Genomic DNA, 25,724 nt, shown 5'->3' on the forward strand with positions numbered 1-25,724 from the left:
AGTTTAAAAGGGTATGAAAATCTCTCCCTAGCGGACACGTTTTAAAATTTTAAAGCCAGACGGTGCTACGTAACGGGTCAGAGCGGATAATATCTGGTAGCGGTGAACTTGGACGGTTACGAAAATCTAAATAACCGAGGTTAAGCCAGTGGGTTCCCATTTTGAGTTGGAGTTTGCTTTTGAAGGATTGTTAAAGAAAAATTGATAGCTGTTTTGGATCCTTTTTTGCTTTTGATATCGATCCTATCTCCACATCAGTGGATTACAGTTCAATGCACAAACCCACAGCACCACCAAAATCACCTTTCCATCTTTGTCACATTAAACAAAACATTTTCTCTTTCCCGAGTTAACAATAAATACAATTACAATCTATGCTATAGATCGGGGATAAGATGGGTCGACTTAAACATAATTCGATTCGTTAAAACATTATACGCTCAACCCAGAAGTCAGAAGTTCGAATTTACACTGATATATCTTTGTACGTGTCGTTAAACTAGAAAAAGGTAGACTTTATTCTAAAAGCTTCTATCACATTCACACTCGACCCTTGGCTCACAATCAAGTTTGTTTGAGATCTCACGTCGGTTAGAGAAGAGAACGAAACATTACTTATGAAGGTGTGGAAACCTCTCTCTCCAGTAGACACGTTCACCTTGAGGGGAAGTCATTGAGAGAAAAACCCTAAAATGACAATATTTGCTGGTGGTGGGCTTGGGCTATTACAAATGATATCAGAGTCTATCAGAGCCAGACACTGGGCTATGTGCCGGGGATGAATTATGAGACCCCACATCAGTTAAAGAAGGGAACGAAGCATTTCTTGTAAGGGTGTAGAAACCTCTTCCTAGTAGACGCGTTTTCGAAACTTTGAGAAAAACTCAAAGAGGACAATATCTGCTCGCGGTGGGGCCTCGATGAATGTTTTATTTAAGAGATTATGATCGGTGTACGATCGTAAATCAAACAGTGTTTTGAAATCGAGTTATAAGCTCGACTTTTGTTTGACTTTTAAACCGAACGAATCTAATTCACGAGTCAAATATTTCTTTTGGTAAGGGACAACAATAATGCTTTATTTTTCCATTGACATGAGAAAATGCATCTAAAGAGCCACACCAACCCACTAGGCATTAAAGGATTAATTTTTATTTAAAAAAAAAAATTAAGGGTTTTTTTTTTTTTTTTTTTTTTTTCATCCAAGCCCCTAGAAATTAAATATTTACTGTTTTGACCCAAATTTATCTATAAATTGGAAAACCAACCAGGTTAAAGACATTGAATTCAACATCTGTGTGCTGTTGCGACTGACAGATCACATGAAGCTTTCTGCTGCTTTCTTCCTCCTTTCTCTTCTTCTGGTAAATTTTTCATATTCATAACACTTCGATATCACGTTTTTCAAATCGTTCGTAGTTTTTTAGACACGATAAAAGTGATTTTTGGACATTTTATTCTCAAACGTCTTTTTTTTTTTAGCTACGAGAGGTAAAACGTATCGATAATGTTATTACATTGAACGGTACGTTAATCCTTTGAATCTGATACCAACGAGTATCATTTCTTTTAGAACAACGTTGTCTTTCAGATTTTTCAACTACAAGAGCTGCTTTTGCTAAAACTCGAGTTGTTTCTTGAAAATTTGTTTTGGGTATGAAAAAACTGAGTGTTTTAGAGATGGTTTTGTTATTCCTAATAATATGGCTCGGTTACAGATCACTTCTTCTAAAGTACGTCCCGTTTGTTTCACTTGCAACAATTAGTTCTCCCAGTAAAAAAAAACATTAAACATGCCATTTTATGAAACTAACACTTTTGACGTTAGTTGACGTACAAGAATTTATATACGTCGGTTATGAATCTCCACCCCGTGCGATCGAGAAAACTTTTTATTTTATTAACCAAAGAAATAAGACTTTGCAATAAATTTTTAAGAAATTCCGAGGCACCCATCCCAAGGTACGATTCCCAAAATCCCTAGAATATATATATTTATTTATTTTCATAATTATTTATTCTTCGGGTACTCTTAAAAATAATTTTTATTTTTAAGTTAACCTTTTAGTTAAATATTTGAAAATAAATAAATAGATGTTCAATGAGATTTTAGTTTTTTTAAAACAAAAATTTAAATAAAGAACTCGGAACAATCCGAACTAACCTAATCTATTTAATAAACGTTACTTGGGTTGAAAAAGTTTACAACTTAAACAGTTAGGTTGAGTCTAAATAACGTCACAACCTGACCCAACTCGACCCGACTAAATCCAGCTTGAACAATTGAGTTGAATCTAAAAAGACATTCCAACCCGACCAAATTTAATCCACGAATGCTCGTTTCAACTTGATGCATTTTTTTTTGGGTACTGATTTTGGGCATATCACAGCTAGCAAATGTAAGCCATGCAAGGAAGGAGAAGGGGGAGTACTGGAAAAAGGTAATGAAAGATGAAGCAATTCCAGAGATGCTGAAGGAGCTGTTGTTTGATGATGATTCATTGGTGAGCAGCGACGCCCAAAGCGAGCACTTCATGAACAACTTTGATACCCATCCAAATGCTATCATATATCACTCTCATGGCGCCACTCATGACCATCCTGGCCACAAAACCAAGCCCTCAGCCCCATGATCATCATATCATCCTGTCCACCATGACTTGTGTCAAGGGGCTTCATGTTTAGTTTGTGTATACTATTATACATCTATTGTGCTCTCGAATTGATATGGGTTTCTCTCGATATTTGATCTCTTCTTGTTTGTTATATGATATATTAATACTATTTCGGGTTTTGTGTGTTTAATTTGTGTTGTAATAATCTATGTGGGTATTTTCTTTTTAAGTTTATGAGATTTGGGTTGTGGTTCAAATATTCACTTATAAGTGAGATGGGTCGGTCTCAGACATTTCTTAGACTTAATTGTGAGATCCCACACTGGTCGGAGAAAAGAACGAAACATTATTTATAAGAGTATAGAAACCTCTCCTTAGTATACATGTTTTAAAAGCTTTGAAGAAAGCCCAAGAAAACCCAAAAAGTACTTAGTGGTGGGTTTGAGCTGTTACAAATGATATCAGAGTCAAACACCGGTATGCCAGCAAGGACATTGAGTCCTGAAGGGGGGTGAATACTAGACAGTGTGTTATATCGATTGAGTTTGATTGATAAAGTTTTGTAGGTCGTGAAGGCTATATCCTAGTAGGTTTATTATGTGATAATAAGGTTGTGGCAAATTCAAATTCACTTTTGGCTGCATATCTTTGGGGATATGCCTTATAAATTTCAAATCGATATGGGAATATGCCTTATAAATTTCAAATCTTTGACTCATAGAGAGACCATGCATGATCACTCAATGTCCACATTCTTGTATGAAACAAAAGAATCACTTTATGTCTCATTCATGTTGGAATGTCTACCACTAGTATTAGGCATATAAGTCTTAAAAATGTTGACCGATGACCCGTTTATTTGATTAATCTTGATTATTCAATCTAAACTATAATCTAAACTATAAAAGTTAAATTGGGTTAGATCTTCTTTTTTTTTTTTTTCGATTTGGGTTGGGTTGTGTTGTACTTTTGAAAAACTGAAAATTCAGTTCGATTCCTTACCCTAGTTGAAGCTTTTTTTGTTAGGTTAATTCGATAAATTTGAACAATCCAAAAATAGGATTCACGACCAAACCCAACCCAGTTCAATCATGCTTCAATATTGAGAATGTTATGAAATTAAGAAAATTTTGTGTTTGTAATCGATGTTATTGATGTACTGTGACTTATGAATGTTTGATATTTAAATATTATAAAATTTTAGTTATTAATGTGACATATATTATGAATAAATACGAATTTTTTAAATAATTAAAAAAATACTCAATAAGAACCCAACTTAAACATAGAGAGTTAGGTCGGGTTGTATTTTAAACCCTAATGGGACATTTGGGTCACCAATCCAATTTTGGGTTGGTCCAAAAAAACTTCCAACATAACCTTCGGGTGTGCATGGGCTGAGTTGGGTTAGGTTGGACATTTATAGACCTAACCAAATTGTTCGAAATGTCAATTTTTTAACTTAAATAATGAACCCAACCCAACTCAAACTTTTTTGGGTTGGATTAGTCCCGGATGTTTAGGTCGTTTATTCAATTTTTTTTAATCTAAGTAAAATGTTAGTTTTTAATACGTTTATTTATTTATTTATTTCCAAACATTTAATTGAGGTTTACCATTCAATTTAAATATATATTTTGAAAATTTTCCTTCCAAATAATAATTTTCAATAGAAAAAAAAAATTATGAAATGAAATCAAAATAAAGTAAGCATACGTGTGTATATATATATATATATATATATATATATATATATATATAAATATAATATATATCATAAGTAAAAATATATTTATTTAAATCAACAATAAAATTGAGTTGGTTGGGTCAACCCAATTATGTCTATCGTATGAACCAATCTAGCCTATAAATTTTTTATTTATTTGAACCTAATCCAATCCAAATCGTACCGATTAGGTTAAGTTGTTCAGATCTTTCGAATTCTCAAATTTTTTTTTAACACTCTTAACCTAATTCGTGTTGGTCCCTACAATTTAGTCCATATATGAATTGAGAGATAGAATCCAATATTTTACCATAAAATTAATTTAGATGAACAACTCACGATCCATAATGTTCGTATACAAACAACACTTGAATCTAATTCTCAACATGCTTTTTATATATATTTACTATTTTTTTCACTATAAAGACTAAAATCTAAATTAGATCTCTTACAAACCCAAATTTGAAAACTAAATAGTTGTTTTCATGGCGTTTAGATAGGAAATGTTCATATGACAGGTGAATTCAACCAATCTGACTATCAAATTCAAATCATAATAGTTGGGTTGGGTTGGGTTGGGTTAGATTTTCTTTTTCTAGCTTGTACTCGGTTGAAGTTTTAAAAACCGAAAATTCGAGTTAATTCATAGATTGAGATTTTTTTGGTCAAGTTTCTAAAAATTTTATCGAATTTTTACCTTTGCACTAGCGTAATGGTCTGCACTTCAATGCGTTGAAAGTGGGTGGTTCCAGGTATAACAGAGTTGGGTCATCTGCAACTCGGCTTGTAGTCAAGCCTCACCTTGGTCAAGTATGAGAATAAAGTTTTCGTGCAATGTCAGCTATGCATGCCAATAAAACTCGACCAACCTAAAAATAAAGTTATAATTCAACTCACAACCGTACACTATTTTTAAAATTATTACGAAGATTAAGAATATTTAACGTTTATGAGATTTTAGCTAGATAAGTATAACCCGACAACCCAGCTCAACTCGAAAATAGAGGATTAAAGTGTGAACTCTATTCGAGTTGTTTAGGCACTAACCCATTTCAGGCCAATTTTAAAAAAAAATTTCAACCCAATCCAACTAATGTAAACACTAGACAACAAAATATTTATTAATGTTATATGTATTAATTTAATATTACAATAATTTAAAAAATAATAATAAAAAAACAAATAAATAAATCTAATTATAGGATGCAAAATCATGGGGCCCATATCGGCCATTGTTGAAGCTGTGGGGATTTTACAGGTGCAGCATGAAGATAGCGGAACAGAGGGAAGCTGTACCTGAAAAATCGCAGAGGAAAGCTCAGAAAAGCTTGGCTGTAATTTCAACTCCATGGAAACAGACACACTCATCTTCTTCCCAACGAGCTCCCGATTAAGCAATCACAGAAAGAATTCGGTTCCTCCGTTTCTCTTATCCGATTAGAAATCCCTAACTTACTTTTCTTCAATCGTCACTTTGCCCTAATTTCCTCTTCCCTCTCTTGATTCTCTTCTCTGCCATTTTCTTCTTCTCTTTCGTTCTTCTGCGTCGTTTTGGAGGAGCGCCGAGGGTTTCCCCGGCACTTTTGAACAAATTAGTTTTTGCCGGAAACTCTTCTAATGTCTGATTCATCGGATTCTCCGTCTCCTTCTTCCGAATCGGATTCGGATTCTGGTTCCTCTCCTCCGCCTCCGTCTGATTCTTCTCCACCTACGCCCGAGTCCTCTCCGCCACCGCCGCCGGATGTTTCTCCGCCTCCTCCGACTGGTTCATCTCCACCTCCACCGAGTGCATCACCGCCGCCGCCGAATGACTCAAAGTCTTCATCTCCTCCATCTCCTCCATCTCCTCCTCCTCCTCCTCCACCGCCGCCACCTCCTCCGCCTTCTCCTCCACCTCCTGGATCCTCCAGGCATACTTCTCCGCCGAAATCGATCTCCTCCTCGCCTCATTCCCGATCCTCAGACTCCTCATCCGGCGACTCTACGCCTGAGGTGGTTCCGATTATCGTAGGAGTGGCGGTGGCGGCAGGTTTTTTGCTATTCGCCATGGCACTGATATTCTTCGCTTGCAGCCGAAAGAAAAAGAAGCGAGAGAGTAATGCCGTATACTACGATGATCGACCTAATCAGAAAGGTAATCACTCCTGAAATTACCTTGTTACCCTCCTTCAAAAAAAAACACGCCAAATTATATATAAAATATTATTACCTAAATTTTATAATTTATTTTAAAATATCCCTATTTTCTATGTCAGATTCGACCTTTTAATCCATTTTTATTAATAACTAATTTTGAAGGATTTATAGAAGATAAAGGGTAATATAGTAATTTAGTTTTAATTCAAATAAATTTTTAAAACTCAAAAATTCAATAAATAATTTTGTAGGTGGGGACCCCTATTACAACGGAAGGAATCAGAACTGGAATGGTACGGGCGAACATTTCGTGAACATTCCGCCAGCCACCGGCGGAGGGCAAGGAGGAGGATGGCCACCGCCGGCCACCGGCGGTGGGCAAGGAGGAGCATGGCCACCGCCAGCCACCGGCGGAGGGCAAGGAGGAGCATGGCCACCGCCAGCCACCGGCGGAGGGCAAGGAGGAGTATGGCCACCGCCGCCGCCACCACCGGGATTATTAAGCAGCGACATGAGCTCAAGCTTCTCAGGGCCACATGGGCCACCGTTACCACCGCCACACCCGTCGGTGGCGCTGGGGTTCAATAAAAACACGTTCACATTCGACGAGTTGATGGCAGCGACAGGCGGATTCTCTCCGGCGAACTTGTTGGGGCAAGGCGGATTCGGGTACGTTCATAAGGGAGTGCTTCCCAACGGCAAGGAAATTGCCGTAAAAAGCCTTAAAACAGGTAGCGGACAAGGTGATCGGGAATTCGCGGCGGAAGTAGAGATTATCAGCCGCGTCCACCACCGTCATTTGGTGTCCCTCGTCGGTTATTGCATGACCAATGATCGGAAGATGTTGGTCTACGAATTTGTTCCTAATAACAACCTCGATTTCCACCTCCACGGTACAATTCTGTATAAATTGTAGTAATTGTTCAAGCCACGACTAGTAGATATGATCTTATTTAATTTTTAAAATACGTCTGTTAAGAGTGTTTCATCCCACCTAAATAGGATCTTACATTTATTATCATTTTAAAGCGGTAGATCAGAATCTTGAAAATGTGAAAACTTATAGGGGAGGGGCGCCCACCGATGCCGTGGTCGATGAGGGTCAAGATCGCACTCGGTGCAGCTAAGGGTCTATCCTACCTCCACGAAGACTGTAAGTAAAGTTTAAGGATATTTTTATTAATTTTAAATTTTTTATTTATTATTACGCGTAAATTATAATAATTAGATAATTTTAATAAAGTGTTTGGATATGGATTTCAGGTCATCCTCGCATCATCCATAGAGACATTAAGACGGCAAATATTCTTATAGACATGAGTTTTGAAGCAAAGGTAAAATAAATAATTCTAATTAAAAGACAATTATCAAATTCCTTTCGTTATTAAAAAATTATAATGTTTTTTTTTCTTTTTTAATTTACAAAAGGTGGCTGATTTTGGATTGGCTAAGCTCAACCAGGACAATTACACTCATGTATCCACTCGAGTTATGGGCACATTTGGGTACGTTCGAATATCAGATACCTTTATTTGTATATTTTTATACTTTTAATTCGAGTTATAATTTTATCTAAATGGGTTAATGATGCAGTTATTTGGCTCCCGAGTATGCATCAAGTGGGAAGCTAACAGAAAAATCAGACGTATTTTCATACGGAGTAATGCTTTTGGAGATCATAACTGGAAGACGACCCGTGGACGCATCGGGGGAGCTGATGGAGGACAGCTTAGTGGATTGGGTTTGGAAATTTATCATGAAATTTTAATAAATTCAGATTTTTTTTTTTTTTTTTTAATGTTAAAAAAAAAATAATTAATTAAGAAAATTTGGTTGCATACAGGCGAGGCCTCTATGCTTGAAAGCAATGACTGAAGGAGCCTACGAGGCGTTGGCAGATCCAAGATTGGAGAAGGACTACGACGCTCAGGAAATGGCTTGCATGGTGGCTTGTGCTGCTGCATGCATTCGCCATTCTGCTAAACGCCGTCCCAAAATGAGCCAAGTTGTGCGGGCACTCGAAGGCGACGTATCGATGGAGGATTTGAACGACGGAGTAAAGCCAGGGCAAAGCTCATACTTCGGCTCCGGTACGTCGTCGGATTACGACGCAAGCTCTTACAGCGCCGACATGAAAAGGTTCAGAAAGGTAGCGTTGGAAAGCCGGGAATATACAAGCAGTGATTATGGTGGGACGAGCGAGTATGGGCTAAACCCATCAGCGACGAGCAGTGACAATAGTCAGAAGCCAAGCCAAGCGTCGTCGCCTAATTTACAGCCCAACAAACCCTAAATTTTCAGCTTCTTCTTTGAAATGTTGTTATTGTTGTCGTTGTTGTTGTGCTGGGCATGGACCGGCCGGTCGATGAACTCTCGCAGTTTGTTTTTGAAGATTTTAGGTTGCGGATCAGTTTTGGTTTCTTCTTCGCAGTTCGTAACAGAGGTTTATGTGTAAACGCATATATAATTCATTTTCTTGAATGAGTTTTTGTTGGACTTCTTTCATTTGTTCGGTTTCTCGTGATTTTATTAATGTATTACTATATATGAGTGTTATGATAAAAATACATTTTTGGTGCATGAAGTATTTGTCTTATCTCGTTCGTTATGATCGAAGCATTCAAGCTAGTAGATCAAATTATGGGTTCTCATCTCTAAAGTTGGAACATAAAAATGAATTTTTTGGTTGAAATGTTGTTCTGACGAGTGGATGATATAAGTATGTTCAATTATCACAACCTAACTAAGAATACAGTAGGTTGTGATCCCACACATAGACCGACAAGGTGGTGAAAGGTGGTGACAAGTTCCATGATGTGACTAAGGAGGACGGTGCATCATCCAATATACCAAGAAGAGTGTGCATTAGAGCCAAGCTGAGACATGTGCAAGGTTGGAGAGAACGAGGTGAGACAAGTGTCGAAGACAAGTTTAGAGAGAGTTGAGTAGGGATTTTAGGTCATAGCCTCAAACGTTGGGGTTTTGATATGAGTTTCGGCATGAGGCTCTAGAGTTAAGTCCGTTTATATAATATGAAAGCTTACCAAAATCGCATCTACTCCACAAAAATTAGAAATGCTTTAAAATGTACTATAGGGAAGGCATGGTGCCAACTCTCTACCACCCCTAATGTCAGTTCTGTAAATGATATGACATGAACACGAGAGGGTCTAATGCCTCAATAGAACTCGAATTGATGGATGTTTGGGATGTCCCGATGTTACGAACGACACATAAGCCCATTCTCAATGGGCATGACCGAGCAAGCTTCAACGGTCGATGACATGTAGGGACTTTGGATGACATCAATATACGATGGTCATGTTAGTTAGCAACAAAGATGATGAGATGAGATACGACGTTGCATGTGAGAGACCTTAGACCTCGAATAGAGGCAAGGTCGAGCCATATAAATTGGAGAAAGTCTAAATTAATTTATTTATGAAAATTTAAGATTTTAATTTATTTATCAAATAAAGTTCAATAAAAAAAAATAATAAATTTTAATAATGAAAGGTAAAAATTAAAATTACAAAAATGGAAAATTCAATAAAGACACGTGTTAATTGGAGTGGCGAAAGGGGTGATTGGATCTGCCTTACAAATATTATACGCACCCGCCAATTTCCTTCTTCCGATTTCTCCCTCTTACGTTACATCGTCTTCTTCGTTTTATTCACATTCGACTTGGATCTCACTTCCATAGCTTCCTCATTTCAATCTCCAGCCACGGAGGGGAATCGCCTGCAACTCTCTTCCATTCCGATCTCTCACACCTTCTTCAGATTCTTCCGCCATGGCTCAGCCTCTCGTCAAGAAGGATGACGACTACGATGACGAAGGTATTCGCTCGACTTTCTTTTCATTGCGATTACTTTCTTGTATCATTCTGCGTTTGGAATTCGATCTGGTTGTTTTTTGAATTTCGGATTAGTTTCCTGATTTTCTTAGCTCTAATTTGTGTCTCAATTCTCGAGTTTTGGCAGATCTCAGTGATTTTGTTATTTTAGTTGCGTTTAGGAGAGGATATACTGGTGTCTATATGTTGATCTAGTCATAGTTTAGATGTTTGGATTGAAATGTGGATGCGTGTGTTTAATTGACGTGAATGGAATTGTTAAATTCTTTGCCTTTATATTGACGTATTGGTCTGCATATGTTGATCTAGACTAGTTTTTCCGTGTTCTCTGACGCTGGTTGGGTTTTATTTTTGCTTCTCAGAGGAGTATTCTCCATTTTTGGGGATTGAGAAAGGTACTGTTCTTCAGGAAGCGAGGGTATTCAATGATCCTCAGCTAGACACAAGGAAATGCTCTCAGGTATATATGCTTTTTAGTCCATGGAAATAGTTGATATTCGAGAGACCAATCTTTCACTTTTTCCTAGTTTAGTTTTTGGTTTTGATCGCTTTTATGTTTGGTATTCAGGTCATAACGAAGCTTTTGTATCTTCTGAACCAAGGTGAAACCTTTACAAAGGTTAAGTTGCCTCTACTTCAATTCCTCATCAAAATTTTAGTTATTTTTCTTCCTAGATTTTGCTGCTACTTTATAAATGAACTGAGTATTGATACTTGCATGTTTTCTCCTGTGTGAATTTTGCGGTTGGTTTCTCATAATATTCTTATTCTCTGAACTCTTATAGGTTGAAGCTACAGAAGTTTTCTTTAGTGTGACTAAGCTCTTCCAGTCTAGAGATATAGAATTGAGGAGAATGGTTTATTTAATGATAAAGGAGCTCTCTCCCTCTTCTGATGATGTTAGTACTTGTTTGATGTAATTTCACGAGTTTATAGTAAATTATAAATACAGAAATACAAACTGACCATTCTTGAATTTTCAAATTAAAGGTTATCATCGTGACAAGCTCCCTGATGAAGGATATGAACAGCAAGAATGATATGTACCGTGCTAATGCTATACGTGTACTTTGTAGAATAACAGATGGTACCCTTCTCACCCAAATTGAGCGGTATTTGAAACAAGCGATTGTAGACAAAAACCCAGTGGTTGCTAGTGCAGCCTTAGTTAGTGGGATTCATTTACTCCAGGTACCACCTAGCTGTGTTTAACGATAGACTTTTTTTATATTGATATTGATTTTATTAACATTATTTTGTCTCTTTACTTAGACCAATCCTGAGATTGTGAAACGATGGAGCAATGAGGTCCAGGAAGCTGTTCAGTCAAGGGCACCACTCGTACAATTTCATGCTTTGGGTTTGCTTCATCAGGTATGCTAAAGTTAATCTTTTAATTTATTATGTGCTTAGAATACGGAGATTTTATTTTGGTTCATCAGTCACATTTTTCCAACACTATTGATTCCTTGAGTAAAGATTTTTGATGAGTTACTACTGTATATCAGAGTGATGATTAGCATGATAGCTTTAGGTTTTCTCACTGTTATTAAAGTTACCGCCAACCATTACTTATTGGCCTCTTAAGCAGCCTAGTGTTTTAATCAAACTTATCTTCTAATTTGCAACTATTCCCCTATTACTACTCAATTTTCTTTGATATAGAGAGTTAACTGTTCTTTTTAGTGCTCTCAATACTCTTCTTTATTTTGTTTGTGTAAAGATTGCTGCTTAAAAATCATTTTCTTTTTCCAAACATCAGTAGTAAATCCTTCCATACTGCTGAATATCTCTGTTTTTCATTTATATGTTATTTGCTGCAGTTGTTCTGAATTTCTGTCTCTAGCAATGCCACATTGAAACAGGCTAGGATGTGTTGAGAAAATTTCTTGATAGTTGTAAGATGAGCATGAAATTTATTGAGATTGCACATTGTAGTGTGATTTAATATTTTTCTGGGCATAATGACTACTTTTGATCTCTGGGCTAGGGTAGTTTAGAATTTAAAATACATAATAGAAACTTGTATTCAAAACTGCAGATTCGTCAGAATGATCGTCTAGCCGTTAATAAGTTGGTTAGTAGCTTGACACGGGGCACTGCTCGCTCTCCTTTGGCCCAATGCCTTTTGGTTCGTTATGCTAGTCAGGTATGTTTGAGAACAGGGTCATACTAAGCACCACATTTCTCTTTAATGTTGATGCACAAATAAGTCTTTTGCAGGTTGCTAGTGAGTCAGCTGCTAATAGCCAAACTGGGGACCGGCCTTTATATGATTTTCTTGACAGTTGTCTGCGACACAAATCAGAGATGGTCATCCTTGAGGCTGCCAGAGCTATTGCAGAACTAAATGGTGTGACAAGCAGAGAAGTTGCTCCAGCAATTACTGTACTTCAGCTCTTTTTAAACTCTCCTAAACCAGTATTGAGATTTGCTGCCATTCGTACTCTGAACAAGGTCTTTTACATTTGAGATGTGCTCTTTTCTCTATAAAATTTAGATTGTTTCTCTCAAAATAGATGGTTAGTCTATATATTCTTCTTGACGGAAGAAAATATGGAAAATAACTATTTCTTTTGTTTTTATGTCTCCCTTATTTAATTTATTTAATCATGGCAAGTTGTGTGGGTTTTTCTTGTACTTCTACTTCATTCTTGTTATTATCTTCTTGAAATCAATATCCAAAGAAACTTGTACCTCTACAGGTGGCAATGTCACATCCAATGGCTGTCACGAACTGTAACATTGATATGGAGAGTTTGATTTCAGATCAGAACAGAAGCATTGCAACTCTTGCAATAACTACACTTTTAAAGACCGGAAACGAGTCAAGTGTGGATCGGCTGATGAAGCAGATAACAAATTTTATGTCTGATATTGCTGATGAATTTAAAATTGTAGTTGTGGATGCCATTAGGTCCCTGTGCTTGAAGTTTCCATTGAAGTACAGATCTCTGTGAGTAAATAATATTCATAATTTAGTGTTTGAATATTATAGTTGATTGGGTGCACACTTACTGTGTATAGTGTAAATATTTTTCACATGAAGCATTAATCAGTATTGTTTGTACTTTTGTTATTTTAGGATGAACTTCTTGTGCAACATTCTTAGAGAAGAAGGCGGATTTGAGTACAAAAAGGTGATAGTTGATTCAATTGTGATACTTATTAGAGATATCCCTGAAGCAAAAGAAAATGGCTTGCTTCATTTGTGTGAGTTCATAGAGGACTGTGAATTCACTTATCTTTCCACTCAGGTTAGCCTTCCAACATTATATTGATAATTGGTTGAGAAGTTAGATCTTCCTCTCCTTCTAACGTTGTATACAAGTTTACTTGCTTTTATTAGATACTTCACTTTTTGGGGATCGAAGGTCCAAAAGCTTCAGATCCTAGCAAGTATATACGTTATATATATAATAGGGTACATCTTGAGAATGCAACTGTTCGAGCCTGTGCAGTGAGCACTTTGGCGAAGTTTGCTGTTATGGTTGATTCATTGAAGGTAGAGTTACTTTAGTCCTCATTCCCATTAAAATGAAAGTGCATGGTTAACTTTTTACTTCGCTAAACTGATTGAAAATTTCCTGAAACTGTTTCAGCCCCGAATATATGTTCTCCTGCGACGATGCCTTTTTGACAGTGATGATGAGGTGAGTTTGTTATTTAACAGGCCTTAGTTTTTCTTGTTCTGGATGATTTAGTTTGACTAGCGTATTCATGTTCGACTTTTTTATGCTTTAATACTACTTTTTTGCATGTAAGTAGTCATATGATGAATGCAATTATTCTGTCGTTAAATGTTTCAGAAAAAAAATACTTGTAGAAGTTTTAAGAATCAACTGATGAAAACTAAGATCGAGTTTCTGGCTTAGAACAAAGCCTGATTAACCTCTCCAAGTCTAATTATATTGCTCCCTGGACCTATTCATTGGTAGAACCAAAAGGTTGCAGTCTGAATAACAAGAAGTTTGCTATGCGTGCCATTTTTGAGCAATCAATAAGGGATGGTAATAAATAAGGTCTACAAGTTTTCAGTAATTTAAGACCAGAAAGACCTTCTTTAAATTGTAGAGTTGAGTATAGGGTTACAACTAACATCCACATGTCGATCCCCATATTTGATTTGATGATATCTAGTTATGTAGGCAGAAGTTCAGTTATTATCGCCATATCTTCTTGTTACGAGTTTTGCAATCAGTGTTGATGCTGCTTATTTATCGTCATTGTTATGATTTTTCTAATGTTTTTCTGCTTCTTTTTTGTTTGGATTTTAGAAATACTCTTTGATTATTTTTGTTTCTCTAAGAATATGGACTTAGTTTTGAGGTTCTTTTTTCTCTTTACCTGAAAAGAATAGTAACTATGGACCAATTGCTGGCTACAGGTTCGTGATAGGGCAACCCTTTACCTTAAGACACTGGGAGCAGATGGTTCAGTGGTTAAAAATGAGAAAGACGTGCAAGAAATTGTTTTTGGGTCTCTAGACTTACCACTGGGCAATCTTGAGACCAGTTTGAAAAATTATGTAAGGTGTTTTAACCTGGTGTTCTTAAATTTAGTTTACCACAGTCACTATCTCATCTCATTGGATATGGTCACAGGAGCCTTCTGAAGAACCTTTTGATATTGATTCTGTGTCTAAGGAGATTAAATGCCAGCCACTTGCTGAGAAGAAAGGCAGTGGTAAAAAATCAAATGGGCTTGGGGCTCCTCCAGTTACCCTTGCTTCTTCTTTTGATGCTTATGAGAGGATGCTTGGCTCCGTTGTAGAATTTGCTGGCTTTGGGAAGCTTTTCAAGGTTCTTCCTTTGTCCTCTTTATTAACCGATCCATACAAATTCTTATATGCTAGTTTGTTTCGTTTTTATTCCGGGAACGTTTGTGTTGTCCTTGCAGTCATCGGCATCTATAGAGCTTACAGAAGCAGAAACAGAGTATGCTGTCAATGTTGTCAAACATATTTTTGATGGACACGTTGTCTTTCAATATAACTGCACGAATACAATTCCTGAGCAGCTACTTGAAAATGTAATGCCTTAAATCAAGTGCAACTTTTTGTGGAACTACCTAGAGAATTGCTTATATAATACTGTCTGCCTCTACAGGTCAATGTTATTGTGGATGCCTCAGAAGCAGAGGAATTCGCGGAAGTAGTATCCAAGCCACTTAGGTCTCTTCCTTACAATACACCTGGACAAACCTTTGTAGCATTTGAGAAACCAAATGGAGTAGCTGCTGTTGGGAAGTTCTCAAATATGTTGAAGTTCATAGTCAAAGAGGTATGAAATTTTCCCACATTTCTCAAATTGTGCAGCAGTATTTCAATTTATTAAGATAGAATTTGGTCTCTAGTCTATTTTCAATCATTTTCTTGTCAAGTCTATGTTAGTTATTTGTTATCAACGTGATTTGTGAGTTCTAGTATGGCATTTCACAATAAGAAGGAACGTATACTGTTAGAGTGGACATTTTTGTTTTTGGAGATAAAATTTACACGTTCTTCTGGTTTCAATAATTATATGCCTAAATGGAGTCCTTTTTTTCAAAATTGTTTGTGAGGTTTCACAAGTCTCTTTCTTTGGCAGGACTTCATTTGTGCTTTTTTTTTTCCCCCTTTTTTTCTTTTTTAATTTTCAATGAAAGTTCGGTTCTTCATAATATAACATAGATATGTGTGTGTGCCTAAATGTTTAACTCTTCCATTAAAATTTCTTTTCATCCATAATGCACTTGTATGAAGAGAACTTCATTTTGTTGTTATCATTTTAGATGTATTTTCTCATTAATAAGTAAGCATTCAAATAAACCATCATGGGTAAGTCTAGTGGAAGACCAATGTAAATAATAAAAAGGGTTTAGAGGAAATGAGTTCAAGCCATGACAGCCAATCTACCTAAGATTTAATATTTTCCAAGTTTTTTTGTTTTGTTTTGTCGTTTTTTTTTTTTTTTTTTTTTTTTTTTTTTGTTTTTTGTTTTTTTTTTTTTTTTTTTTGCAATATTTGTAGTTGGGATTTGACACTCACAAATATAAACATGTAAAGAAATTATAAAGCTTTCAAATAAGCTTTTATTGTATGGAGCAATGTTGTAAAAGCTATTCTTTTGGCTTATTTTGGGTGAGAGAAATGAAGTATATCCTAGAATGAAACTGGAAATGATGAATTTCTGTGGGATTTATTGGTTTGGTTTGATTTCCTTTGGAGCTCTTCCTCCAGAGATTTTGTTACTCCACGATAGCCTCCATTTGGGGAAAAAATTGTGATCCACGGGAACCTTCGTATATTTTGTTGATTGATGAATTTTTTGTTTCTGATCAAGAAAAAGGAAAACAGTTGAGCATTCAAATAGTTTCATTATTATTTTATCCTAATCCATCTACTCTTTTTATTCTTTTACCTTTTTCACTATTTGGTCTTTCCATATTAATCCATCTACTTTTTTAATCCTTTTTGAGAAAAGATTGATCCATCTACTGGCGAGGCAGAGGAAGATGGCGTTGAAGATGAGTACCAGCTCGAGGACATTGAGGTGGTCGCAGCAGATTACATGTTGAAAGCAGCTGTGCCGAACTTCAGGAATGCATGGGAAAGCATGGGCGAAGATGGTGAACGAGTAGATGAATATGGATTAGGCCCGAGGGGAAGCTTGGCTGAAGCTGTGCGTGCTGTCATAGATCTTCTAGGCATGCAGCCATGTGAGGTATGCGCATCTAGATTTATTTGCGTGCACAAAGATTTCCATTTTATGAAACTCTTCTAAATAATAGAACAATACAACAATTAATGTGTCATCACCCGAGGTCATCTTGAAAATGAACTCTGATTAGCGGCTCAAGGTTTTTCATTTTACCATGTTTTCCTGAAAACTGACTATTATCGGTAACTGGTGACAATTATATTACTGTTTTAGTTCATTTTAACATCTACCATCTTGACTACTTTTTATGAGTCAATGCTAAAATGAATGCTGAACTTATTCAAGTGCTTGGCCTACCTCTGGTTTCATATCTTTTCCTCTTGGTAGTTAAGTCCTCGGTTATTGTTTAGACCCCCATTTGATAGTCATTTTATTTTTAGCTCTTTTTTTTTTTTTTTTTTTTTTTTCTTTGAAATTAAGCTTATTTTGTCAATTTCTCTAGGATGGTTTTCATCCTTAAATAAACATTTGAATTCTTAGTCATATTCCATAAATAAAATCTACTTTTTGAAAACTACTTTTTTTAGCTTTCAAAACTTAGCTTGGTTTTTACATTGGTAGAAAATAGATAACAAAATGAAGAAACTTATTGGTAGAAGTTCTATTCTATGAACTTAATTTAACAAAACAAAAATTAAATGGATATCAAATGGTGGGTTAATTTTTTGTTTTTGAAAATTAAGCTTATCAATACTAATTTCATTTCACTGTGAGTTTATGTTCTTTTAAGAGTGATGAAACATAAAACCAACGAAATCATTATCAGATGTGATTTCTTTTCCTGTCTCTTTACTTCATTTCATTGTTTCCCAGGGCACAGATGTTGTCCCAAGCAATATGCGGTCACACACATGTTTACTATCGGGTATTTTCATTGGCAACGTGAAAGTACTCGCACGTCTGTCATTTGGTCTCGATGCTTCTAGGGAGGTTGCAATGAAGCTGGTAGTTAGATCTGACGACGAGGCAGTCAGTGACCTCATTCACGAGATTATCTCCAGCGGCTAAGTCGTAGTCGGTCCTTTGCCAGAAATTTTTTCCAAGTCTTACTGTGGATCAAAGGTTGGCAGCTTAAGAAAGATCAACCATGAAACCACTTCATTTTTGGGCGCTAGCCTTCCAGGTTTACTTTTCATTTAGCTATTGTTTAGCTCCATTATATTTTTAGCTAAAGCACCATATCGTAGTCCTTGGGAAGGTTCAACTCCTGCTATATTAATTATGACCCAATCTCTACTTTATCATCGTATTTTTTTCCCCATCTTTTTAGGTAATATGTTACCTGAAAGGGGCAGATTTCATTCGTTGAGGGAAGCAATAAGTTTGCTCCACAAATATATGTAAGAAAGAACCAAAATTTATCTTCACATTCAACATTTTTCCTTACCTTTGAGAAAAGTGCATTTAAATTCTCAATAAATTTCATTCTGAACTTATAGATTCATCTAGTCATAGTTTTTCTTTGCGTTTGGATTAATATACGAAGTGGGTTCTATTTCAAGAACTATAGGGTCAGAAGTTGAATTTGCAGATTAACAAACTTACTCTATGGTCATGTCATGTCATGTCTGGAGTACTATATTTTCTTCATGGCTTATTATAATTTATAACTGCAATATTTTCCAGGAAAATAAAAATCCAAGAACTGGGTCGAAATGTTGGCTTCGATCATTTGTAAATAATTTATTGGTCTTGTTGGAGTAAGGTGCACATTGTCATAAGTTATAATTGAGAATATCTGCATATGGGTGGTAATGGTTGATCAGTTAATTGAATGAGGATAGATGTGATACTTGAGTAATCGATAAGAAGCATGAGGATATGATGACTAGGAGAGGCTCAAAAGAATCTAAAGTTGTTTCTCATGTCAACAAAATGCACCATACTTGTAGCTGGATTCCTCGTAGGAATTTGAAAGTTTTGTAGAGCAATCTTGTGTTGGGTGATCTTTGATAAATTTTTCCAAGAAACATGTGAATGAGGACAAATCATGTTGCAAGGACCTGTATTGGTCGTGGTGAGATAATATTCACTTTTAGAAGCGAGGAGTAAATGATGTGATCATATTGCTAGGGATGTTGGGGTCAAAAGGTGTCGAATATAAATTTCAAATCTTAGGCATGTGTCGTTTTAGAAGACATGTAAAGTGCATGAACAAGGGTCAATTGAGAGTATTTGATTGGGGTCATGGGATTGAAAGAAACGAGTTCCATTCCTTCTCTTATGAGGCAAAGAGATGTTGTATAATTCGTTGAGATGTGACAATTTGAAGTATAGTTTATTGCTTCGTTTGATAGTCATTTTGAATTTTGAGTTTTGGTCTTTTATCATGCTATCTACTTTAGAAATATTTTCGTTTTGAAAACTTAAAAACAAAAAGTTGTTTTTATTATGTTTGTTTGATAATGACATCTCTCTGCGTACTTTCTCCTTAAATGCTAGCTTCCATATGCTGGTTGATAGACATTTGAATCCAAACTCGTTATTACTTGGGCTGAAATAGAATGGAGCAGATTTAAGAAAAGAAAGTATTAGGATTTGTGTATGGTAATGTTAATGTTATAATGTTACTGTTTGTGAGAAGTCACAGTTCCATGGATTCTTGCCCAAGAGATTGGCAGTAGCCGATTCTTAGCATAAGCAACCCAGCTTGGATTGATCCACAATCGACACTGTGCACGCTAGCATAGTCGAGATTTGCTTGAAGTTCAGCATTTAGAAATGCCTGCCTTGGCCATGCACCACACCATCCAGTCGTCACCGTCCAGTCGGTTTGGGTGATGGCGATGGGGTGGTGACTGGTATCGTTGGAGTCTAGAACCTCATAAGAATCAACTTCATAGAAGTGAAATGATTGAATTTCTTGTTTATTGAAACTGTGTAGAAATTTTGGAAAACAAATTCAATGCCTTCAAAATATCATTTATTTGTTGAGAATTGTTGGAAGAGGAGTCTCGATCATGAGTTTATAAGTAAGGAATACATCTCTTTAGTACACGACTTTCACACGAAAACCAAAAGTTTGTTTGTATTTGTTAATTTCTTTTTTTTAAATTTGGCTAAAATTTTAAATGTTTTTTTTTAAGGAGATGAAACTTTAAAAACTAAATACAAATAGTTATCAGAAATTGGCAGAAATCCAACCTTTTCTCTCGTAAATAACAAAAAAAATTTCTCTAAATTTTTTTATAAACTCACTAGACACCAAATATCAATGCACCTCTTCTTAACTTCACTCATCAATGCATTTTTAAAGTTCCACAAACAGTTTAACTGAATGCAACACCAGAAATGAGCCAAAGGGCTTTAACAAAAGCATCTCATAATCAGTGTAGTACTTTCTGCACCAATCCCTTCCTCCCGAACTCATTTTCGACCCGCTTCAGAAGGTGACCGAATCCTCTGGAACTCGAGCTTGTGGAGGTTAGGCAAGAACAGTGCACAACAAGGAGGGAGGGAAGAGCTTTCTCCTCTGTTTTCTTCTCAAATCAAGAGAGTAGAAGTTGATAGATACTCATTACAGCACAAACAACGAAAAATAGAACTTTGTTACACGACATATCGTCCCACAAACACCGCCAAATTTCGTTTGAAAAATGAAACGAAAACTTAGAGGTTTCCAACCCAATGAAATAAGACTATCAAACACCAGATGTAGTTTACTGTAACAATTGACTCAAGGCGAAAAAAAAAAATCGAAACAAAAGCCACTCTCCATCCATTCAAGCAAATAAATAAAGCAAAATAGAAGAAAAGAGAGATTATCTGTTAAAACTCAAATTCACCCTCCTGAGTGAGAGACCGGAGTGGTTTCGAAGCGCCCGTCCTTAAACGAATGAACGAACTGTTGCGGTAAAGCATGCTCCACCTGTAGAGATAGAACAAGTTCATCCATGTTAAACTCTAATTCCAACCCTTTTTCCAGATTAATGTACTTTAGAAGCAGGAACACAGGACCGTACCCAATCGCCATCCGACCCCGGTACCAAAACATTGATCTCACTCGACTTGGCAGTCGTAATGGATGTCCCCAAAGAATCTTTGCTTAGATATAATACACAGCCTCCAGTATTGTCCACAGAAATAGTTGGAGCAGAGCCCTACAATAACCAGCAAATACAAGAATGAAATCTTAGCATCTTCGTCGCTTTAGAATTAAAAATTTTATCAGTCACTATGATGCCACCACGTTGGTCTGATCCCATATCGGTTAGGGATGTGGAAACCTCTCCCTAGCAGACATGTTTTAAAAATCTTGAAGGGAAGCCCGAAAGAAAAAGTCCAAAGAGGACAATATCTGCTAGCGGTGGGCTTAGGCTATTACAAATGGTATCAAAGCCAGACACCGGGCGATGTGTCAGCGAGTAGGCTAAGCCCCAATGGAGGGTGGACACAAGGCGGTGTGCCAACACAGACGCTGGGCCCCGAAAGGGGTAGATTTGGGGGTCCCACATCGATTGTAGAGGGAATGAGTGCCAGCGAGAACGCTGGACACCTCTCCCGAGCAAACGCGTTTTAAAAACCTTGAGGGAAAGCTCGAAAGGGAAAGCCCAAAGAAGACAACATTTGCTAGCAGTAGGCTAGGCAAGCGAGAAAAATGTAACAATTAGCTTCAAAAATGATGTAGAACTATCTACTTTATGAAGAACATTGTACCTGGCATTGCACTTCAACACTATTGGAGTTAACAATCTCAAATGCAGCCACAACATCCTGTCAAATACAAGTGAAAGAATGAATCTCCCAAGTTCTTGGGGAGGTGTTGTTACGAAAAGGATCTATTTAGCCAAAGGTAGCATACTAACCGTGAATACGACACCCATTTTCGTGCACTTGTCGACCGTTATATTGTTGACCTTCCCTGCAACGTAAAAATTTTAATTTCTCCCCGAGCCATCGAGACGCTAACTGATCATGAGTTACAAAGTTACCTTGAATCTGCAAAACTGAATCTTTGCATCCAAAGATATATACAGATTGTTTAGCATCACAATCATCAATGACCAAGTTTTTTCTTCCAACCTGGTTCTCGACGACCCACCTGTACAAATATATGATAGAAACCGTTAGTACGACGCCTACTGTCATCGATATCTTATTTGTAACGACAGAAAGTAAACTTACTTTCGACCCATTTGAAGTTCTAACTTCGGAGGACCTGCTTTGGAAAATGAAGGCGAGGCGGTACGGCCACCTTTCTCACTGGAACCAACAACACCAACTCTATCTGCACGGTTCTTCGTCTTCATGTCGTCTGTGACTTTCTTAAGACCTAGTGGCAGAGAAAATGCATAGAGATGTTCAAATACTAGTGAAGGGGAGAGCGTTGAAAACATTCGAGAAACGAGAACGGGACAGAAATACCTGAAGTCACAGGCTTCCCGGAATTAATTTCTTGGAAAACAGCAGCCATGCCTTGTTTTGGCTTGGAAGATGAAGCTTGAGAAGGTTCTGAGCTGAAAAGCAAGGCTGGAGGGGGCGGAGGTGCGGCCGGGGTGCGTGGTGCTGATGTTTTAGGAGGAGGAGGAGCAGCAACAGCAGCAGCAGCAGCGTTTTTCCCCGTAACACTCCATACTGGTCCTAAAGGATAAAAACTTTTGACATAGTCCCTTAAACCTGGCAAATAGAGCTCTTTCATAGCTTTGGCCCACTCGACGTGATCGGGATCTTTGTTTCGGTACTCTACCAGAACCTGAATGAAAAAGAAAACGGGTTGGCAATAGCCCATAAATGTGTTTTTCAGTTTATGAACCCATGTAAGATAGATCGAAATAAACTCGAGAACAAAATATCGATGTCAATAAGCACTATTCGACTTGAGGCTAGCACAAAGCGTCCTAAATCAAATCTCTGAAAAGTACCAAACTTTATTGATCAAAATATGTAATTCATTCGTCCAATAAGTAAGAAAGGATAGACTCTTCATAAGGTTAATGTGAGATCCCACATCAATTGGAGAGAGGAACGAGGGCCAACAAGGACGCTAGGCCCCGAAGGAGGGGTAGATTGTGAGATCCCACATCGAGAAACGAGTGCCAGTGAGGACGCTATGCTCCGAAGAGGAGTGGATTGTGAGATCTCATATCGATTGGAGAGGGGAATGAGTGTCAACGAGGACACTGGACCTCGAAAGGAGGTGGATTGTGAGATCCCACATCGGTTGGAGAGGGGAACGAAGCATTCTTTATAAGGGCGTGGAAACTTCTCCCTAGCAGACGCGTTTTAGAAACCTTGAGGGAAAGCCCAAAACGGAAAGCTCGACAATATCTGTTAATGGTGGGCTTGGGCGGTTACAGTTAAGATGTTTTGTGCCAATGTAAAGTAATTGTCAGACCGTATCATCTCATGCCTTCACTATTCGAGCAAGGGGGACTAAACAAATTTTACGAACAAAATACAAAATTTGAGAAAACTAAGCTTACTTTGTTGTTGTAGAATTCAGCCATTTGCCAACTTTCTTCGACATGGGCGATCGGCATACTCATACCTAAAACAATCACGAACACCGGTTAGATGAAATGAATCGGAATTACACATTGTAACATGGATATACATATATTCAACTACAGTTCATACCACAGTCTTTTCCAGTAAATGCAATCCAAGCTAAAGCAGATAGACTATCAGCTGCTGCTTTCAAATGGTTGAAGAAATCAGATCTCCTTCCTTCTGTGAGTGCATTTGCTTTCATAATAACTTCGTTTAATGGCTTCAGAAATTCAGCTAAGCCTGCCAAGTCAGGTTTCTGCCAAACAAAATTAAAATTTTTTACTTTAGAACAACAAATTTCACCAAGAACTTCTACTCAAAGTTACATATAATTTTTTTGAATGTTCGGTTGGAGAAGGAAACGAAGCGTTCTTTATAAGGGGTGGAAACTTCTCCCTCGCAGACGCGTCCTTGAGGGAAATCCGGAAAGGGAAATCCCAAAAAGAACAATATCTGTTAGCGGTAGGATTGGGCTATGTTACAAATGGTATCAGAGCTAGACACCGGGTGGTGTGCCAACGAGGATGTTGAGCCCTAAAGGGGAGGTGGACACTGGATGGTGTGCCAGCAAAGACGCTGGCCCCCAAAGGGAGGTGGATTGTGAGATCCCATATTGACTAGAGAGGGAAATGAATGCCAATGAGGACGTTGGATTGTGAGATCCCATAATGCCAATGAGGACGTTGGGTGTCACAATCGCACTCTTGCAATAGTGGGATAGTGATTGTGCGACACTTGTTCTAACCAAACGAACAAATCAGCCGTGAGAAATTTGAACGTCGCGGACAACGTCAGCATATGTTCGGGCCTCGAGTCACATTGCGAGAAAAGATTTGCACGATGAAATACATTTGAAAACGGTTTGAAGAATTGAAGAAAACAACATTATATGACTATAAGCAAATTAAGAAATACTACCGACTTAAATCGCATATAACTTGACTAGTAATATCTCCATAGTACATTTTGGGGTATTTTAACCCTTTGCAGGCATGGTAATGGAGAACGGTCATACACCCCGTATTGACCCAATGTGAAAAGGTCTATCCAGGATGAAAGCAGGTAAAATGACCCCCGTATTGACCCAATGTGAAAAGGTCTATCCAGGATGAAAGCAGGTAAAAGGGGTTTTGGAATAGGCATGCCACCATGGACAACATGTCTTGGACAAGCAAAACCAGGATATCCGCTATGTAGCTATAGGTAACACGTCTTGGACAAGCATGATCGTGACACTGGCCTTAAAAGGAGTTGGACCGTGAGATACCCAGCGAGGATACTGGCACCCGAAGGAGGTGGATGGTGAAATTTCATGTCGGTCAGATAGGGGAACAAGCATTCTTTATAACTCAAATCAGACAGTAATTAAGAAGAAGATTAGCTCGTCATAATTGATACTATTTGAAGAACAAACATAAATTGTGACCAACCTGAGTTTGCTTGATCTTGACAAGAAGCTCCCTTTGAACAGAGAAGGCCTCTTTCAAAATCTTAGTGACCGTAAGAACCTGACCCCCAATTTTCTCGGCGGCGCTATAAACCCTTGCAAAGTACTGTCCCATCAGATCGTCAAAACCCAGAATCGAGGGGTCGGACACCGCATCCTCGCCGCTCTCCGGTGCACCACCGGCCCGGAATCCAGTAGACAAGGCCTCGAGCCGAGCCACAGCCGACTCCAGTCGCTGAATCAGCTTCTCATCCATGGTTGGTTCGAACCCAGAACTTGTTTTCTCTTTGGGGAAGAACAAGGCTCAGATCTGAGAGACAAACAATGGTGGGTTTGGTCTGTAGGGGTTAAATTTCTTTTCTTTTGGGGAATATAATAACTTTAAAGCAAAAAAAAGAATTGGGATTTTGTTGGCGGCGGAGGTACGACTTCCGGCGAAGAGGTGGACACGTGGCGGATTTACAGGCAATTTTTGGGTGTAATTGATCGTGTGGGCTAGTGGAAACAGCCGTGAACTTCGCTTAATTAAGGCTTCATCATGTTTTTCTTTCTTACCTTAAATCATCAAATGGTCATGTAAGAATCATAAATGTTTTTTTTTTTTTTTTTGTCAACTCGAGCATGACTTAAAATTCAGACAAAAAGATGTCTGGTTTGAGGTTTTATTTTAATTATTTTGATTCAAATAATTAAATAATTTAATAATTCTTAAATTCTAACCTATTGTGTTCGATCATAGGTACAAAATTTA

General features: G+C 37.5%; 4 protein-coding genes across 4 annotated transcripts; 3 read left to right on the plus strand and 1 right to left on the minus strand.

Moving 5' to 3' along the window:
* The first annotated feature begins 1,286 nt into the window (after nt 1-1,286).
* On the plus strand, nt 1,287-2,805 carry LOC111796174 (uncharacterized). The gene is made up of 2 exons (XM_023678899.2): nt 1,287-1,364; nt 2,391-2,805. The coding sequence occupies exons 1-2, from the start codon at nt 1,323-1,325 to the stop codon at nt 2,631-2,633; spliced, it is 285 nt and encodes a 94-aa protein (XP_023534667.2). The 5' UTR covers nt 1,287-1,322; the 3' UTR covers nt 2,634-2,805.
* A 2,701-nt stretch (nt 2,806-5,506) lies between these two features.
* Nucleotides 5,507-9,047, plus strand: LOC111796170 (proline-rich receptor-like protein kinase PERK15). The gene is made up of 7 exons (XM_087123646.1): nt 5,507-6,475; nt 6,729-7,370; nt 7,544-7,630; nt 7,741-7,811; nt 7,906-7,982; nt 8,071-8,218; nt 8,321-9,047. The coding sequence occupies exons 1-7, from the start codon at nt 5,959-5,961 to the stop codon at nt 8,768-8,770; spliced, it is 1,992 nt and encodes a 663-aa protein (XP_086979772.1). The 5' UTR covers nt 5,507-5,958; the 3' UTR covers nt 8,771-9,047.
* Nucleotides 9,048-10,091: 1,044 nt separating this feature from the next.
* Nucleotides 10,092-18,481, plus strand: LOC111796168 (coatomer subunit gamma). Its single transcript, XM_023678891.2, has 18 exons — nt 10,092-10,319; nt 10,699-10,796; nt 10,905-10,955; nt 11,122-11,235; nt 11,327-11,527; nt 11,609-11,710; nt 12,378-12,485; nt 12,560-12,793; nt 13,042-13,292; nt 13,422-13,593; nt 13,686-13,841; nt 13,939-13,989; nt 14,724-14,864; nt 14,941-15,138; nt 15,236-15,367; nt 15,445-15,618; nt 16,801-17,040; nt 17,851-18,481. Exons 1-18 carry the CDS (start codon nt 10,274-10,276, stop codon nt 18,043-18,045), a joined length of 2,664 nt encoding a protein of 887 aa, XP_023534659.2. The 5' UTR covers nt 10,092-10,273; the 3' UTR covers nt 18,046-18,481.
* A 1,767-nt stretch (nt 18,482-20,248) lies between these two features.
* On the minus strand, nt 20,249-25,495 carry LOC111795698 (cyclase-associated protein 1). Its single transcript, XM_023678259.2, has 10 exons — nt 24,957-25,495; nt 23,614-23,782; nt 23,460-23,524; nt 22,402-22,729; nt 22,162-22,309; nt 21,969-22,078; nt 21,843-21,898; nt 21,694-21,750; nt 21,000-21,137; nt 20,249-20,905 (listed from the first exon to the last, which is right to left on the minus strand). Exons 1-10 carry the CDS (start codon nt 25,227-25,229, stop codon nt 20,819-20,821), a joined length of 1,431 nt encoding a protein of 476 aa, XP_023534027.2. The 5' UTR covers nt 25,230-25,495; the 3' UTR covers nt 20,249-20,818.
* Between the last annotated feature and the right edge of the window lie 229 nt (nt 25,496-25,724).

Source organism: Cucurbita pepo, chromosome 5 (assembly GCF_057944985.1).
Source record: "Cucurbita pepo subsp. pepo isolate OVF chromosome 5, ASM5794498v1, whole genome shotgun sequence".
Lineage (NCBI taxonomy): Eukaryota > Viridiplantae > Streptophyta > Magnoliopsida > Cucurbitales > Cucurbitaceae > Cucurbita > Cucurbita pepo.